Genomic DNA, 16,073 nt, shown 5'->3' on the forward strand with positions numbered 1-16,073 from the left:
TATCATTTAATTACAGTTTTGGTTGTTTGTAAAAAAAGTATAATGAAGAACAACAAAAAAAATGTCAACAACACACGGTGTTCCCAAGCGGTCACCCATCCAAGTACTAACCGTGCCCAACGTTGCTTAACTTCAGTGATCGGACGAGAACTGGTGCTTTACAACGCGGTATGATCGTTGACTTATGAATTTTATCCTATTATATGTATTTTTACTTCTAAAAAATTAATTTATTCTAGCGTATATTTCATTTATATAAAATATATTAAGTGTGTTAAGTAAAATGTAGTCCAGTTCTGGTTGAGCATTCGAAGTAAACAGACGTGCGTATCGGTGCTCTTGTGAAAGAAGAAAGAAAGACAATACATGCCCCCACGCGGAGGGCGCAATATAAATAAAAAAAAAATAACGTCATTTACCGCAAGACGGGTGCTTCACAGTACCACTAGTGATTCAGTGTTGTATTATTGCAAAATATACAATAAAATGATGATGAGTGCTTGAATTGAGCTCACCAGACGCCCTTCACGGTCCCAAAAAAAAAAGAAAAAGAAGCCATGGCGTCAAGCCAAAAAAGGAAACTTGAGAAAAGTACTCCGGCTGACGAAGTGAACAAATTACTAAAAAGAAATATCAAGAGCTTCGGTAATGATTTCAATACCAGGAACTTGGTAAGACTATTAGAAAATAACCCTCGGGTAAATCCAAACACGAACGCAGCTAGAAACAAAGAACAAAGGCTAGTTGTGAACAAAGAGAATGAGAGGACCAAAGGGTTCCTCATTCCAAAAAAAACGATATCACCGAAAAGCCCAGTTAGCAACCAAGGTCCAAGGTACGAATCAGATAACAGATTTGAGGCATTATCCGATGACATGAACCTTACGGTAGAGGGAGAAACTGAAATGGCCAATAGCGCCATACAGCAAGAAACAACAGCCAGAGAACCCCTATAATCCGAATGCCCCTAATATACATACTAAAATCTAATTTTAGGGACATATTTACCTTTCTTAATAATAGCAATATTAAGAAAGATGCGTTCATACTAAAGCGATTAGATAGTGACATGACCAAACTTACAACCAGGGATAGCGAAACACACGAAAAGTGTGTAAACATCCTAAAACACAACAATTACAAGTTTCACATATTTACGCCTAAACACACGAAAGGTAAAACTTTCGTGGTAAAAGAAATTAGACGTAGATTCGATGTTACGGACATCACAACAGTCCTCAACGCGCTCAACATGAGAAATGTCAAGATAACGAAAATCAGCAAACTACTATTCGACAGGCAAAACATGAATAATTATCATTTTATAATACAAATTGACAGCAACAGCGACCCGCAAGAATTACTTAAAAACAAAATACTGTTCAACCAAAGAATAAGATGGGAGAAGCTTAAGCGACCGATGATCTTCCAATGCAAAAACTGCCAAAGAGTGGGGCATGCCAGCTCAAATTGCTATATGGGATACAGATGCGTAAAATGTGCCCAATCCCATGAACCGGGAAAATGTAAGCTAAGCAATTCTTCAGAGAAAGAAAAACTGAAGTGCGTAAATTGCGATTAAAACGGATATCCAGCATCGTACCATGGATGCGCATTTATAAAAATAGTAATGGACATAAAAAAGAAAGATAAAGAAATAAAAGATAAACGGCTAATGGATAAAATTATTAAAGTTAATAAATTCACGGACCCAAAGATCTCATACGCGAACATAGTGAGGAACAATGAAAAAAAAATGATGATATATCTGAACAAGATAACCGAAGGCCAGTCAACAACACGACCCAAGCAACTCACCAGAGTAGTCAACAGAATACAGTTCAGCATCAGGATATTAATGTCAACAACGATAATAACCTTAATAACTTCAGCCAAATAGTAGCTATGCTTAAGGATAGTCTGAAGATAATTAAGGAGACACTCGCAGAACTAAATAATAAAGTCATACAAAACACAATGAGAATCGAATACATGTGTCAATAGCAGGTGGAATAAGGACAATTACCAATATAAATAACAAATCGAAATGATCTAGTAACCATACTGAAGATAAGCAGGAGAACCTCAATTATCGAAATCATTATCTAATAGAGATGTTTAGGATACCGACAGACCACGTAAAAATATTACTGGCTACAAATGGACGTATAATTCATCGACGATCTGCGCCGAAGAACGAGGTCTAAGTAGCAACAACTTCTCAAGACTGATCACCAGTTATAAGATAGGATAGGATAAATAGGCAAATTTATTTTAAAAATAAAAAGAAACACACTAGTCGGACAAGAGACGGATTAGTTTAGTTATAATGTTCATATATTCCCATTGCAAATACCCCCCTTCCCCCCGTAGTTTAGTTATCATAAATGCTAGAGGAGGTAAAGATTTTTATAGACACTAATTTTTTACTATACCAACATACATATAGTACTGTCACTGAACATTTATAACATAGTTATAAGATTAATTAGATCAATGATACGGATGGCTAGGGAGATTTATCGTATAGATAACTTATAGCTTTAGTTATAAGATAACACTGTTAAAAAGTCTTTTAAGTTAGATTATACTTATGTACATAAAATAAGAAGTGAAAAATAAACTAACTTTATAAAAAAAAAAAAAATGCTTATCATTTGATTGTAGTTTTGGTTGTTTATAAAAAAAAAAACAAAGGAAAAAGTAAAAAGAATGTCAACAACACACGGTGTTCCCAAGCGGTCACCCATCCAAGTACTAACCGTGCCCAACGTTGCTTAACTTCAGTGATCGGACGAGAACTGGTGTTTTTCAACGCGGTATGGTCGTTGACTGTTCAATTCTCTCATTTTATATGTATTTTTACTTCTAAAAAAATTGATTTATTCTAAAGCATATTTCATTTGTACAAAATATATCATTTTATTGTAGTTTTGGTTGTTTATAAAAAAAAACAAAGGAAAAAGTAAAAAGAATGTCAACAACACACGGTGTTCCCAAGCGGTCACCCATCCAAGTACTAACCGTGCCCAACGTTGCTTAACTTCAGTGATCGGACGAGAACTGGTGCTTTACAACGCGGTATGATCGTTGACTTAATAACTATATTATATTATTTGATATTTCCTTGCTCCTTAAGAATGATTTATTAAAAAGAATTTTTCATTCTTATTGAGTGTATTAAGTCTGTCACGTAAACTGATGTATATGATCAAACAGAAATTTATATACATACTCTTTATAATATGTTATATATATGTTTTCTTAGATTCTTCGCCTTGTGAAGAAATAAAATTGCGTTCAAAAACACATGTATCTTAGAGTGTAGACGACTGATGAGTTAAGTTCGACGATGTTTATCATTTAATTACAGTTTTGGTTGTTTGTAAAAAAAGTATAATGAAGAACAACAAAAAAAATGTCAACACACACAGTGTTGTTCCCAAGCGGTCACCCATCCAAGTATAGCCCGTGCCTCACGTTGCTTAACTTCAGTGATCGGACGAAGTGGTGTTTTTCAATGCATATGATTAATGAACGGGAATTTATATGATTTTATATGATATTTATTGCCTTCAAAAATTATTTTATTATAGATTATTTTTCATTCATATTAAATAGATTAATTACATTAAGTAATACTAAATATATTATTTATAATTGAAAATATCTATTTAGATATAAGTTTTGGTATATATAAGAATTGTGTTAAAATTTGTATCCATTAAGTTCCACTACTACTTCCTACCGTCAGATACTAATTCATATTTAGCTACCTTCCTATCTGATGATATTACCGGCGGTACATTTTTCTATCTTATCTACGGGAGTTATTAATATTATTTTTATCCTTCCGTGGATCGAAAAGTAATTGTTTGTTACCGGCCGATGTTGGTAATTTAACTAATTAGTAATAGATACTAATAATAATTATTATTAGTATTCTGATACTAATTACTAAGTATCTAGATAATAAGTTAGTTAGTATATTACATATTAATTATTGGATACAAAGGAAAGGCAAAATAAATCTTTGTATATATTATATATCTAACAAAATAGTCCTTTTTAATTATAGTTAGTTGGAAAAGTATGCAATTTAAATAAAAGTAATGTAATTTATCGAATGTTTTTTCCTTTCAAAATGAACTTTATATACTGTTATGTATCTCGTATTATTTTGTGTTTGTAAATATAATAGTATAATATTTAGTAATAAATATTATTACTAAACATAAATATATAATTATTTATGTTTAGTAATATAGAAACTGGTCTCGTATTTTGTAGTAATATATGTGTTACTTTTTTATTTCTTTATGATTTTTTACATCGAAAATTTGATATTATTGTCATGTACATTTTCGTAAGGCATCTGGTTATTCCGATCAGTATTATTGCGAATATTATTGTCGACAATATAAAATCGATTATTTAAGATGATTTTTCAAAATGGCGACAATATGATCATACATATTTGAATCTTTAGAATTAACAAAATGGCCAAATAGTTCCCAAATAAATTTTGCAAACACTTATATAAATATTGAAGATGTTTTGTTTTAAATTTCAAAGAAATTGAACAATTATTTAAACATGATGATCACTTGATTATATATGATTTAATCTAATTTAATTTAGGTTAACAGTAAAAGCGCTTAATTCGTTACTTTTTTGTTTTGCATTATGTCGCAGTACTTAATCCTACGTTATTTTTTAATTATTTTTTATTATTATTATTTTTTTTTTCAGGTGAAAGATCTCTCTAATTTATTATTATTTATATATTTCTCTAATTTTTAATCGTAAAAGCGCTTTATTCGTGATTTGTTCTTTCTTTCTTTTTTCTTTTTTTTTATTTTATAAAATATCATAGCATTCAATCGAACATCATTTATTATTATTATTATTATTTCTTTTTTTTTCAGTTAACGAATTTCTCTAATTTAAACTAATTTTTTTTGCATTAAAGCACAGTACTCAATCAAATGTTATTTAATCTTGTTATTATTATCTTTTCTTTTTTTTTTCAGGTGACAGATTTCTCTAATACATTAAAAGCGATAACAATCACCAAACATCTGCTTAATTTGTCAGGAATTTGGCCTTTAGAAATTCGCGACATATTATTCATATCGTTTATAATTTATGGCTGTGTTTACAATATATTAGGACTATTGGATCTTATAAAATACATTAAAAATAGTCATTATGTTATAGCAAACCTAATGGAGAACATATTGTTAGTAATGACGATGATAAAACTTTTAATGATACGAATAAAGTATCGTGCATTGTCGCGATTTCTAATCGAAACGGAAATAGATTATACAAATGATAATTATGAAAATGACGAAGAGAGATTGATATTTTTAAAATATAACAAATTTTCTTATAGATACGTCGTCATTTTGTTTTTTTTGTCGACGTTCCTACTTCTCTTATATTATTTTAAATCTATCGTACCGAATATACTAATGGGTAATTATCTCGGTGATTTGAATTTCGATATTTCGATAGTCTCGAAATTAATATTAATTAATTAAATATATACCTTTGTCATTGTCCAAACGATAAAAAAAATCTAAAAAGGAAAAAAAATTCAAAAATGATCTACACTTTTACATATAAATGTTTGAATAGATATAACAATGGTAACCATGAATCGTCAATTTCATTTTAAGCAATAAATTTAGATTCAGTCCGACTTAACTAATCGCCGACATGTGAATATGTAATTTTTTTCTCTTTTTTATTCTTTTTTGATCGTATATCGTTAAACAAACGACGAATACATTTTTCGATTTTTGAATAGAAAAAGATATATATATATATATATATATATATACATTTTTCTTTTTCTTTTTTTTTTTGTTTAATGTATTCGATCAAGTGACAAAAATATGAGGTGTAAAAAATAGACGAATAATTTTATTAAATTTCTATTATCGTTCAACGCAGTTATGGCAAATTCTACATCGGAATATAAGTTACCTTATAAAATACAGCCATTATTGAAGCCGTACAATGCAAGAAATTATGCATTTGATTGTATACACGAATTTATACGTATAATAATGGTCGTTTCCGCTTACGTTGGTCCTGATTGTTTATTGGGTTGCACCAGTTTTCATCTTAGCGGTCAATTGGCCATATTGAAATGTCGAGTGAAGGAAATTTCAAAGAATAACGATGGTTCTCGGGAAAGAATTCGTAAAATCATTCTCCGACATCAACATTTGATAAGGTGACGTCACTTCTTTAATTAAACTGTCTAATTAATAAAGGATCGTCTACTGAGTGAAATCTTCCTTTTTTTTTTCTTTCTTTTTATATGATTCAAATCCATTGAATGCTATATGAATTATGAGTCGCGTGTTTTTGAATGTATTTTCAAGATATGAATTTTTTGAAATTTTGTCTTTTTTTTTCTTAAAGGTTTATTACAATCTTGTTTTGAAAAAATTATATAAGTTTGTTTTCTAATAAGATTGTTTTTAATAATACAGTTGTTTATTAATGAGATTGAAAGCAATCTAATTACAAGAAAAATTTCAAAGATGATTGATTGCATCGCAGATTTATGCGAAAATAAAAGTTCAAAAATATTTTCAACGACGCCATGTTTGTTCCAACACTCGAAATGGAACAAATATATTTGTTATCCTAATTAATATACATCTAGTATAATTTAGTGTGTGTATAAAAATATTTTTCTTTTATATCAATTCATTTGTTATTTGTATTTTATCACGAAAAGTATAATTCGAGATAGTCATTTTAATCCTTCAAATCACTTTTTAATGACATTATTTTAGATTTAAAATCGAATAAATTTTTATTTTGAATACATTCTTTCGATTACAACGAATTATTAATATTTGATTTTTCTGCAGAAAAATTCGAAGATATTGTTTTAAATCTTAAAGTCGTTCCTTAGCATAAATAAAAATGTCAACCGTCTCATAATTTTTAACATTAATACTACTTTATAATGGAGCAAATTTTGGTTGTTTTAGTATAAGAAAGATGTCATTACAAAAAAATAGTTTATCTTTTTCGTATCTGTTTCAGATTAGCGGATATATTAGAAGATAGTTTTAATATTGTTATTAGTCAACATTTATTTGGGATAACGATACAGCTTTGTGTATCGAGTTATCGAATGCTCAGCGTACGTATACGTCTCTCAAATCGAATTACATTCATTTCTAATAAATAATAAGAAATGAACTTAATCTCTTAATTATTTAGAGTTTAGCTGTGCTCGAAAAAATAGATATATTAACATTTGTTCTGTATGATTCTTTTTTGTTGGTCTCACTGTTTACTTATTGTTACATAGGAGAATGTATAATCAAGGAAGTAATTAATCGAATTCTTATTTAATTGCAATTCATTTTGCAATTAGATTCAATAGTTTATTAATACAATTTTTTCTGTTCTTTTTTTTTCTTTCTTTCTTTCTTTTTTTTCTTTTTTTTTTTTTTTTTTTTGTTTGTTTGTTTTAATCCAGAGTACGAGCTTGTGCGAAGAGTTTTATTTTACTAACTGGTACGAAATGTCGACGATCGGTAGGAAATTGATTTGCATTTGCATGATGCGCGCCAGGAAACAATTGCAATTGACTTGTGCGAAGTTTTGCATTCTGACTGTGAGCATGTTTATCAATGTAAGTCGTTTATGTTATTATTTCATCTTTTTCCCTTTTTTTTTTTTTTTCTTTTCTTTTCTTTTCTTATCTAACATTCGAATTACGCAAGATTCTTTTCCCTTTTTGTTTTCAAGTTATTATGTTTTAATTGACATTTCGTTAACACATTGCGTGCCAAGCCATTTTTGTCTGACTTATCGTTCAGGCCATTTGATAATTTGACTAAAGAAAAAAATGACTGCGTGTACCACCGGTGGTACATATGGCCTCAAGATCAAGTTTAACGTGTACCACCGGTGGTACACATGGACACGGAACGTGTTAATTGTCTTTTTTTCTTTTTTTTTTTTTTTTCTTCTTTTCTTAGATTTTACTTTTGTCATTCTCTTCTGTTAATTTTTTTTTCTTTTCTTTTTTACGAGATATCACTTGTGTTCCAAGAGTTTTGATTTTCTTTAGATAATTTTTATTTGTATGTCATTAATCGTTTTTATTTATTAACATTTTGTCATTTACCAACATAAAATATTTTTATTCATATTTAATTTTGAATATTTTCGTACGTATAAACATTTCGATGATCAAACGATTAAAACTTATTATGTTTTTATAAATTTTGCAGATAATGAATACATCAATGGCGTACTTATCATTCTTACGAACGACTATATAAACGAAGCTATTTATAATAATTGATTGCGAATGATAACTATTGAAATATAGTTCTATACAAATGTTAAATAAATAATCTGTAATAAATGTAAATACATACAATCAGAATAACGTTATTTTGATGTTAGTCGAAAAGATCGTTCGGTTTTTCAGTAAAAACAAAAAGAAAAATAAAATAAAATAAAATAAAATAAAATAAAATAAAGAAATACCACTTTTCATGGAGTTACAAATAACTTATTGAAAATAATATTTAAAGTTTTTATTCCATTATTTTCTGCAATGTTGCAGACAAAACTTCATTATTTCAACATTCGACAATTTTTCATTTTCCTAATCAAAGAATTATTCGAATAAATTTTGCAATCTTTCGAGAGCTCGAAAGTTTTTCCATCAAGAAAATATTATTTAACATCGGAATAAGAAAATTTTTCGTCAATCCAATATTATTATTTTGTATTAATAATTCAATAAGAAAATCATAAGATTTGATTCCAATTAGTTTCTAATTATATTGTGCTCGAAACTTTTTTGTAAAATTTACAAAACTATAATCAATCCAATTGAAACGTTCTTCGTACGGCTTAACTAATAAACAAAATTTTCTATAATAATATTCGTAAAATATATACGTACATTTGTTGTGGTTCGAACTAAAATGTAATTGACATCGATAGCGAAGTTCAGTCGACAATAGCATCGATAATCGACTATCATTACAGAGATATATTGTGTATCAGATCGACAATGTAATTCGTGTGATAAGAACCACAAAATCCAAATCTATCAAATTAATTGCTTCATGGTTTGAATTTTTCGTCTTTCACGAAGTCTTTACTTTATATACTTCCAGACATTTTGTAGATATTTTATATACTTCATATATTACTTTATATACTTCAAGAATTTTACTTTATATACTTCAAGAATTTTTCTTATTTCTAGCAGCAACCCCAACGATCTTCAACAATTCCATTTTAATAGTATCGATGTTCCATCATATTTTTTGTACACTTCATAACGACCGGTTAGAAGAAAACTGTTAACAAGAAGACTAATGATAAAATAGAATGCAACTACTGTACGACTTGGATATCCTTCTATTTTCTTTTTTCTTTTTTTTTTTCTTCCTATTCCGCAGTAATAGCCAACGTCCGCTGTTTCCTTTTTTTTTTGCGCAAGAAATATTTCACGAGGGCGTTACGTAGAAACTTTCGACGGATATAGAGTCCAAAAAAAAAAACAAAAAAAAAAGAAGACAAGGTATATTCTACTTAGAGAAAAGGGTAGTCAAATATGATTAATGCAAAACATCGTCCGTCAACTGTTGATCGATTATTCTTGAGTCGAGTTCGTTCGTTAACGACTCACCCTTTCTCATTTCTTTTTTCCTTTTTTGGTTTCCGTACCTTCGATACGAAACTCAAAAACTGTCTCGCATTCTCTTTTTCTTTTCTTTCTTTCTTTCTTTTTTTTTTCTTTTTCTTCTTTTTTTTTTTTTTTCTTTTTTTCGTTAATCGCATGAACTATTCAACCAATCAATTTCAACCCCTTTCATACGTAGTTTACGTCGTGAGTAGATCGTATTCCGACGAACAGTCCGTCGGCGACCTTTGAACGAGCAAAATGGAAGGAACCAGAGAAGTATGGTGAAAATTTCGTTTTATTTATTTATTTATTTATTTATTTATTTATTTTTTTTTTTTTTTTTTTTTTTTTTTTATAAATATTTGTCAGTTCGTTTGACGAGTGCAATGTTTTGTGACAATAATACCGAGTGGACCCTCATGAAGGAAAAGCCATTGTGACGATTTTCAAAAATCAAAATCTTTCCCTTTCTTTTTTTATTTTTCTTTTTTTTTTTTTTTTGCATTTTCCGAACTTTTGAATCAATTCAAAACTTCTTGCGCAATCGATACTTTCTTCTGGTTTTCTTTTTCTTTTTAATTTTCATTTTTTAATTTTTTAAAAATGAAAAATGAAAAATTTGTTTTTTAATTTTTCATTTTTTTCAATCATTATCATAATTTCGAAAAATCTTAATTTTGTTTTGGAATTTTAATGACAAGTCGATTGCTACAGTGTTATTTCATGTGATTGTTAATTATTTTCTCGATAAAGTCATGATGTAACTATCTTTAATTAATTCAAAAATTAATTAATCCATATCTCAAGAGGCATCGAATAAAATAATTGTTTAATTTTACAAATGAATCATAAAAATTGTGTTTTGTAGAACTATTAATAATTGTTATCAAATTTTCATTTCTTTTAGCAATTTATAATAATGAAACTGTGACTAATTAATTAATATTTATTTTATTATTTTTAATTAATATCTATTAATATTTATATTTATTTTTATATTTTCCTAATGTAAATATAAATTATTATTTCAAATATCAGTGATTAGTTTATTAATCTTTAATGTTTCGAAAGTTTACAAACATTTTTGTCAACAATTACATTTTGCAATATTTGAAATTCATTGTCACTTTTTTTTTGCAATTTTATGTAGTTTTTCTCCCAATAATTTTATTTTTTTACGTGACTAACATATCGATATGAGCCACTATATGTCATTCAATGATTACAGAGATAGGAGTATAATTTTATTTAATCATCAGATATCCAATAATTAATTATTATAGTAATATTATTATAAATGTGATAATTCTACTATGGTTTTTAGAATGAGATATGAAAATATTGTGGCCATCAAGGTGTCAATATTTAAATGCTAAACAATTTTTTTTCTAAATTATTATTTATATACATGAATTATTATAAATTATTAATATTTATATACACATATTTATATAAATGTATATAAATGTCTCATAATATGTTTTCTTTTAGAAATTTTTGATTTTGCATAATTTAGATAAACAATATTTTTTATTATGATGTATATATATATATATTTTTTTTTTGTAATATTTTAGTAACACTTATATGTTGTTTATATGTATAACAGAATATTATTTTATGTAAATTTATTGACGCGTAAAAAAAAGTTTAAAATTTAACAAAATTAATATTTTTGCTCGTAATGACGTCATTAATGGCTTTTTTTTCTATAATTTTCCTTTTAACATATTTTTATTTCTATAATTTTCCTTTTAATTTTAAATATAAAAAAAAAAAAATTAAAACTTTATATGTCTTTTTTTTTTCATTGCTCATTAATTATGAAATTATTTTTATTATTTTAAAAAATCTTTTCAATACCATAAATGTGATAACATTGAACATTTGCTTTATATATAACTTTTCTTGTTTTTATTTATACTTAATGATTTTAACGAGATACTACTCGTATCTCATTAAAATCGTTTTGGTTTATTAATTTTTTCAGATTATAATTTTATCATTTTTTGACTATAATATTTCCTTTCTAATTTTCTTATTTCATTATAAAAATAAAAAAGATTAATAAGATATAACAAATAGTGATGTTTCATTGATTACAACGTCAACGTAATTTCTTTTATTATACAAAATGGCCATCAATTCTATCAATAGTTCTTAAAGGATTTAAAAAAGTTACGATTATTGAGATGATCAATAAGTAACGTCGGAATATTTAATACAGGGTGAGTCGAAATAGTTCTTAATTGATTTTGAAAATCAATAAATCTATTTTAATTAAATCATTTATACTAACTTTTTCTTTCAGAATGTAAAACTACAAAGCGTATGAACCTGATTCAACAAGAAATTAACTTCGAAATATCTCGATAAGGAATAATTGATTTTTGAAATTATCTAAATACTTTCGGATCAAAATTTGTATTAAAAATTCCGACATTGTGTATCAACTTAATGGCCAATCGAATACTATTTTTTCGAAACACATTTATAATTTTACAAGCTAAGAACACTTTTGAACTTCCTAATTCTGTACTATACTGCTTAATTGTCCCTTTGTATTATCTTTTTCTAGATTATAGATTTCACCAATACTGTGAAAGCGATAACGTGGAGCAAACGATTACTCCGTTTTTCTGGAGTTTGGCCATTGGAAATTCGGGACTCGTTATTTCTACCTTTTTTATTTTACGGATGTCTTTACAGTTTCTTAGGAATTCTCGATTTGATCGATTCCATCAAAGATATCCGTTACGTATTGACAAATATTATGGAGAACATGCTAATGTTAATGACATTGATGAAATTTGGAATGTGCCGGATAAAGTATCGATCTTTGTCAAAATTTTTGACAGAAACGAAAAACGATTACACCGTCGATAATTATAAAACCAAAGAGGAGAGACTGATTTTCATTAAATATAACAAACTTTCTTATATATTCGTCATGACTGCGTTTCCATTGATGACCTTCATAATTCTTTTGTATTATTTTAGAACTGTCTTACCGAGTGTACTTATGGGTAATACAATCATTATTAATATTTTTATTATGTATCATTTTTTCTTTTCTTGTTTTTTTTTTTTTTAAACGTTTTAGATTTTCTTCTAACGAAGTAATAGACAAAATTGTAGTATATATGCATGTATGTGTATTTGTGTGTGTGTGTATGTGTGTGTATGTGTATAAAATTTTTTGAGAAGATTCATCAGATTGAAACGGAGAGATTTTTATTTTTGTGAAATATTTCAAGGTCATTGCAATGACAACTTTATATTTACAAATATGAATCTACACTTTTTCTAATGGCAATATATTCTATATAAATGATCAAGTAACATTTTTATTCAATATTTTCTTATTCATTTTCAATTTTCGTAGTTATTTAAACAATATTTATTATTTAAACAATTTCTTTCAATATTTGTTTCATATTTTCGGAATGAAAATTTGTAATGATTTATTTTCAACATCCATAATATATTTACGTATAGAAAATTGCATAATGGATTAAAAATTTATATATAGTATATTTAAAAAATGCACATTTTGAATGAATTAAATAATTACAATATATTAATATAACAATTATAATAATACATATGATAATAATTATGATAGTAATAATAATGAAAGGAAAAAGAAAAAGAGATAAAAGAAAAAACAATAATTAATATTATAATAATAAAATCTTGTGTACGAAAATTAATTTCATAATGAATAATTGCACATATGTAATATATAATATGTTTAATATAAAATCTATAGAAAATTAATTGATTTTAAATATAAAATATGATATAAAAAAGAAATTCGTTCCTTATCTGCATTACGGCAATACAATAATAAATCGTGGAAATGATTAGAAAAAGATTATATCCATTAATGTTAATTATAATTCTTTCTCTATGCAGTTATGAAAAATTCTTCATTGGAATATAAATTACCTTATAAAATAAAGCCATTATTGAAGCCGTACGATACAAAAAGGTATGCGTTTGGTTGCATACACGAATTTTTACGTATAACAATGGTCATTTCCGGTTACATCGGAACTGATTGTTTATTGGCTTCTACCGGTTTTCATCTTAGCGGTCAATTGGCAATATTGAAGTGCAGAGTAAAGGATGTTTTAAATGATATTGATGGCTCCCGGGAAGGAATTCATAAAATGATTCTTCGACATCATCGTTTGATAAGGTAACGTCACTTCTTTAATTAAACTGTCTAATTAATAAAGGATCATCTACTGAGTGAAATCTTCCTTTTTTTTTTCTTTCTTTTTATATGATTCAAATCCATTGAATGCTATATGAATTATGAGATGCGTGTTTTTGAATGTATTTTCAAGATATGAATTTTTTGAAATTTTGTCTTTTTTTTTCTTAAAGGTTTATTACAATCTTGTTTTGAAAAAATTATATAAGTTTGTTTTCTAATAAGATTGTTTTTAATAATACAGTTGTTTATTAATGAGATTGAAAGCAATCTAATTACAAGAAAAATTTCAAAGATGATTGATTGCATCGCAGATTTATGCGAAAATAAAAGTTCATAAATATTTTCAACGACGCCATGTTTGTTCCAACACTCGAAATGGAACAAATATATTTGTTATCCTAATTAATATACATCTAGTATAATTTAGTGTGTGTATAAAAATATTTTTCTTTTATATCAATTCATTTGTTATTTGTATTTTATCACGAAAAGTATAATTCGAGATAGTCGTTTTAATCCTTCAAATCACTTTTTAATGACATTATTTTAGATTTAAAATCGAATAAATTTTTATTTTGAATACATTCTTTCGATTACAACGAATTATTAATATTTGATTTTTCTGCAGAAAAATTCGAAGATATTGTTTTAAATCTTAAAGTCGTTCCTTAGCATAAATAAAAATGTCAACCGTCTCATAATTTTTAACATTAATACGCACTAATACTACTTTATAATGGAGCAAATTTTGGTTGTTTTAGTATGAGAAAGATGTCATTACAAAAAAATAGTTTATCTTCTTCGTATCTGTTTCAGATTAGCGGATATATTAGAAGATAGTTTTAATATCGTTATTGGTCAACAATTGTTAGGTACAACGTTTCAGATTTGTATATCGAGTTATCAAACACTTTCCGTACGTATACGCCACTTTACGGAAATTTCTGCATCTTACATGATTTAATAAATAATTTCTAATTTTTGTAGAGTTTAGCGGTATTAGAAGGAGTCGGTATATTAACGTTCCTTATATACATGTTCGTTTTGTCGAGTACATTGTTCACTTATTGTTACATCGGTGAATGTCTCATCGAGGAAGTAATTAATCGAATTGTTATTGAATTGCAATTCAATCTGTAATTTGATTCAATCGTTTATTGATACGATTTTGTTTCCTTTTATTTTTCTTTTCTTACATTAATCCAGAGCACTAACTTGTGCGAGGCGCTTTATCATTGCGACTGGTACGAGCTGTCGACGATCGATGTGAAATCGATTTACATTTGTATGATACGTGCTAGAAAACCACTACGATTGACTTGCGCGAAGTTTTGTGTCATATCCTTGCGCACTTTTACGGACGTGAGTCATTATTATTAATATTTCTTCTCCCTACATTTTTTTTTTCCTTTTTTCTTTTTTGATCTATCATTGCGCATTACGCAAGATTTTTCATTTCTTTTATTTTTGAGGTTTTTATCTTTTAATCGGCATTCGATTAATCATTTTTCTTTTTCTTAGATTTTACTTTCGTTATTCTCTCACGTCAATTTCTTTTTTTTTTTTTCTTTTTTTTTTTTTTTTGATCTACGATTGCGTTCTACAAGTTTTGATTTTCTTTAGAAGTCTTCATTTTTATTAATTTGTCATTAATCATTTTTATTTATTAACTTTTCGTCATTAAACGAGGTGAAATGTTTCTTTTAATATTCTTTTTTTTATTTATCATTTGCATCTTTTGTTTGTTTTATTTCTACAAAGAAATATTATATCTCGTTAATTGTTTTTTTCTTTTCTATTTTTTCTTTTTTTTTTTTTTTTAATGTTCTGAATTGTTTATTTCGAATATTTTCGATAGTTTAATAAACATTTCGAGATTCAAATGATTGTATTCAACTTTTTGTAAATTTTTGCAGATAATGAAGACATCGATGGCTTACCTATCGGTACTACGAACGTTTATGTAAACAAAATTATGAAACAACTAGACTTGAATAATTATTACTGGAATATTGTTAATGACATTTTGATAAAAAAAATTTTGGACATACAGTATGTAATAAATGTGCATAGAATCACATTATTTGAATAAGTATTGATAAGATGAACATTATGAATGATATATCTATTATTTATATGAATATATTTGACTCA

General features: G+C 27.0%; 2 protein-coding genes and 3 non-coding genes across 7 annotated transcripts; 2 read left to right on the plus strand and 3 right to left on the minus strand.

Moving 5' to 3' along the window:
- Positions 1–62: 62 nt before the first annotated feature.
- Positions 63–182, minus strand: LOC124957463. Its single transcript, XR_007103567.1, has one exon. It is a non-coding gene; the product is annotated as a 5S ribosomal RNA (ribosomal RNA).
- A 1,932-nt stretch (positions 183–2,114) lies between these two features.
- On the plus strand, positions 2,115–8,497 carry LOC124957227 (odorant receptor 13a-like). The gene is made up of 7 exons (XM_047514066.1): positions 2,115–2,201; positions 5,034–5,481; positions 5,962–6,247; positions 7,075–7,174; positions 7,346–7,365; positions 7,517–7,672; positions 8,277–8,497. The coding sequence occupies exons 1-5, from the start codon at positions 2,115–2,117 to the stop codon at positions 7,355–7,357; spliced, it is 933 nt and encodes a 310-aa protein (XP_047370022.1). The 3' UTR covers positions 7,358–7,365; positions 7,517–7,672; positions 8,277–8,497.
- On the minus strand, positions 2,714–2,833 carry LOC124957446. The gene has a single exon (XR_007103550.1). It is a non-coding gene; the product is annotated as a 5S ribosomal RNA (ribosomal RNA).
- On the minus strand, positions 2,976–3,095 carry LOC124957464. Its single transcript, XR_007103568.1, has one exon. It is a non-coding gene; the product is annotated as a 5S ribosomal RNA (ribosomal RNA).
- Positions 8,498–9,919: 1,422 nt separating the features above from the next.
- Positions 9,920–16,016, plus strand: LOC124957320 (putative odorant receptor 69a). 3 transcript variants are annotated; one of them, XM_047514264.1, is made up of 8 exons: positions 9,920–9,970; positions 12,273–12,720; positions 13,613–13,688; positions 13,791–13,898; positions 14,736–14,835; positions 14,907–15,017; positions 15,126–15,281; positions 15,836–16,016. In XM_047514264.1, the coding sequence occupies exons 1-8, from the start codon at positions 9,953–9,955 to the stop codon at positions 15,884–15,886; spliced, it is 1,068 nt and encodes a 355-aa protein (XP_047370220.1). In that variant the 5' UTR covers positions 9,920–9,952; the 3' UTR covers positions 15,887–16,016. The 3 variants fall into 3 exon arrangements, with proteins under 3 accessions (XP_047370220.1, XP_047370219.1, XP_047370221.1); XM_047514263.1 differs by having other exon boundaries at positions 13,613–13,898; XM_047514265.1 differs by lacking the exon at positions 9,920–9,970 and adding an exon at positions 11,800–11,922 and having other exon boundaries at positions 12,006–12,720; positions 13,613–13,898.
- The last annotated feature ends 57 nt before the right edge of the window (positions 16,017–16,073 follow it).

This window comes from Vespa velutina, chromosome 25, assembly GCF_912470025.1.
Source record: "Vespa velutina chromosome 25, iVesVel2.1, whole genome shotgun sequence".
Classification (NCBI taxonomy): domain Eukaryota; kingdom Metazoa; phylum Arthropoda; class Insecta; order Hymenoptera; family Vespidae; genus Vespa; species Vespa velutina.